At 46.6% G+C, this 721-nt stretch overlaps 1 protein-coding gene across 1 annotated transcript in view; it reads left to right on the top strand.

Annotated features, from left to right (window-relative positions):
- The window catches only part of LOC147817496 (GTPase IMAP family member 8-like), a gene marked incomplete at its 3' end in the record, with an annotated part of 9,610 nt that extends 8,899 nt beyond the window's left edge, over positions 1–711 (top strand). The window contains exon 2 of the mRNA XM_087170524.1: positions 6–711. Within this exon, the coding sequence (XP_087026650.1) occupies positions 6–711 (706 nt within the window). The remainder of the gene's footprint in view (positions 1–5) is intronic.
- Positions 712–721: the final 10 nt, after the last annotated feature.

Genomic DNA, 721 nt, shown 5'->3' on the forward strand with positions numbered 1-721 from the left:
CTGAGGGTTGTTCTGCTGGGGAACAGCTGGTCTGAGAGGAGTTCAGTGGGGAACTTCATACTGGGAGAGACTGAGTTCAACACTGAGGAAGAACCAGACTGCTGTCAGAGAGTCAGAGGACTCTTGAAGGAGAAACACATAGTTCTCATCAACACCCCAGATCTGCTTCATTACAACATCTCTGAACACAAACTGACAGAACATGTGGAAAGTGTTGTGAGTCTCTCGGCCCCTGGACCTCATGTGTTCCTGCTGGTTCTACAGCCTGAAGACTTCACTGAGGAACAGAAACTGAAGCTCTGCAGAGTCCTGAAACTCTTCAGTGATCAATCATTTGATCATTCACTGCTGCTGATATCAACACCCAGAGAGGAGAGTTCAGCTGAAAACTACACATACCATCCACTGTTAAAAGACATGATCAGAAGGTGTAGGTACAGATACTTGTGGCAGAAGAACCTTGAACTTTCAGAGCTGTTAACACGCGTGGGTCAAACTGCAAAGGAAAACAGTGGAGATCATCTGAGCTGTGATGTGTTTGAGGATGAGGATCCAGGTTTAACCATGACACTAAAGTCTGAACACATGAAACCAGCTTTAAACCTGGTTCTGTGTGGGAGGAGAGGAGCAGGGAAGACTTCAGCAGCCAAGGCCATTTTAGGTCAGACAGAGCTTCATTCAGTCTCCAACTCATCAGAGTGTGTTAAACATCAGGGAGAGG

This window comes from Seriola lalandi, unplaced genomic scaffold, assembly GCF_002814215.2.
Source record: "Seriola lalandi dorsalis isolate HSWRI2012SDOR001 ecotype SW California unplaced genomic scaffold, Sedor1 jcf7180002054951, whole genome shotgun sequence".
Lineage (NCBI taxonomy): Eukaryota > Metazoa > Chordata > Actinopteri > Carangiformes > Carangidae > Seriola > Seriola lalandi.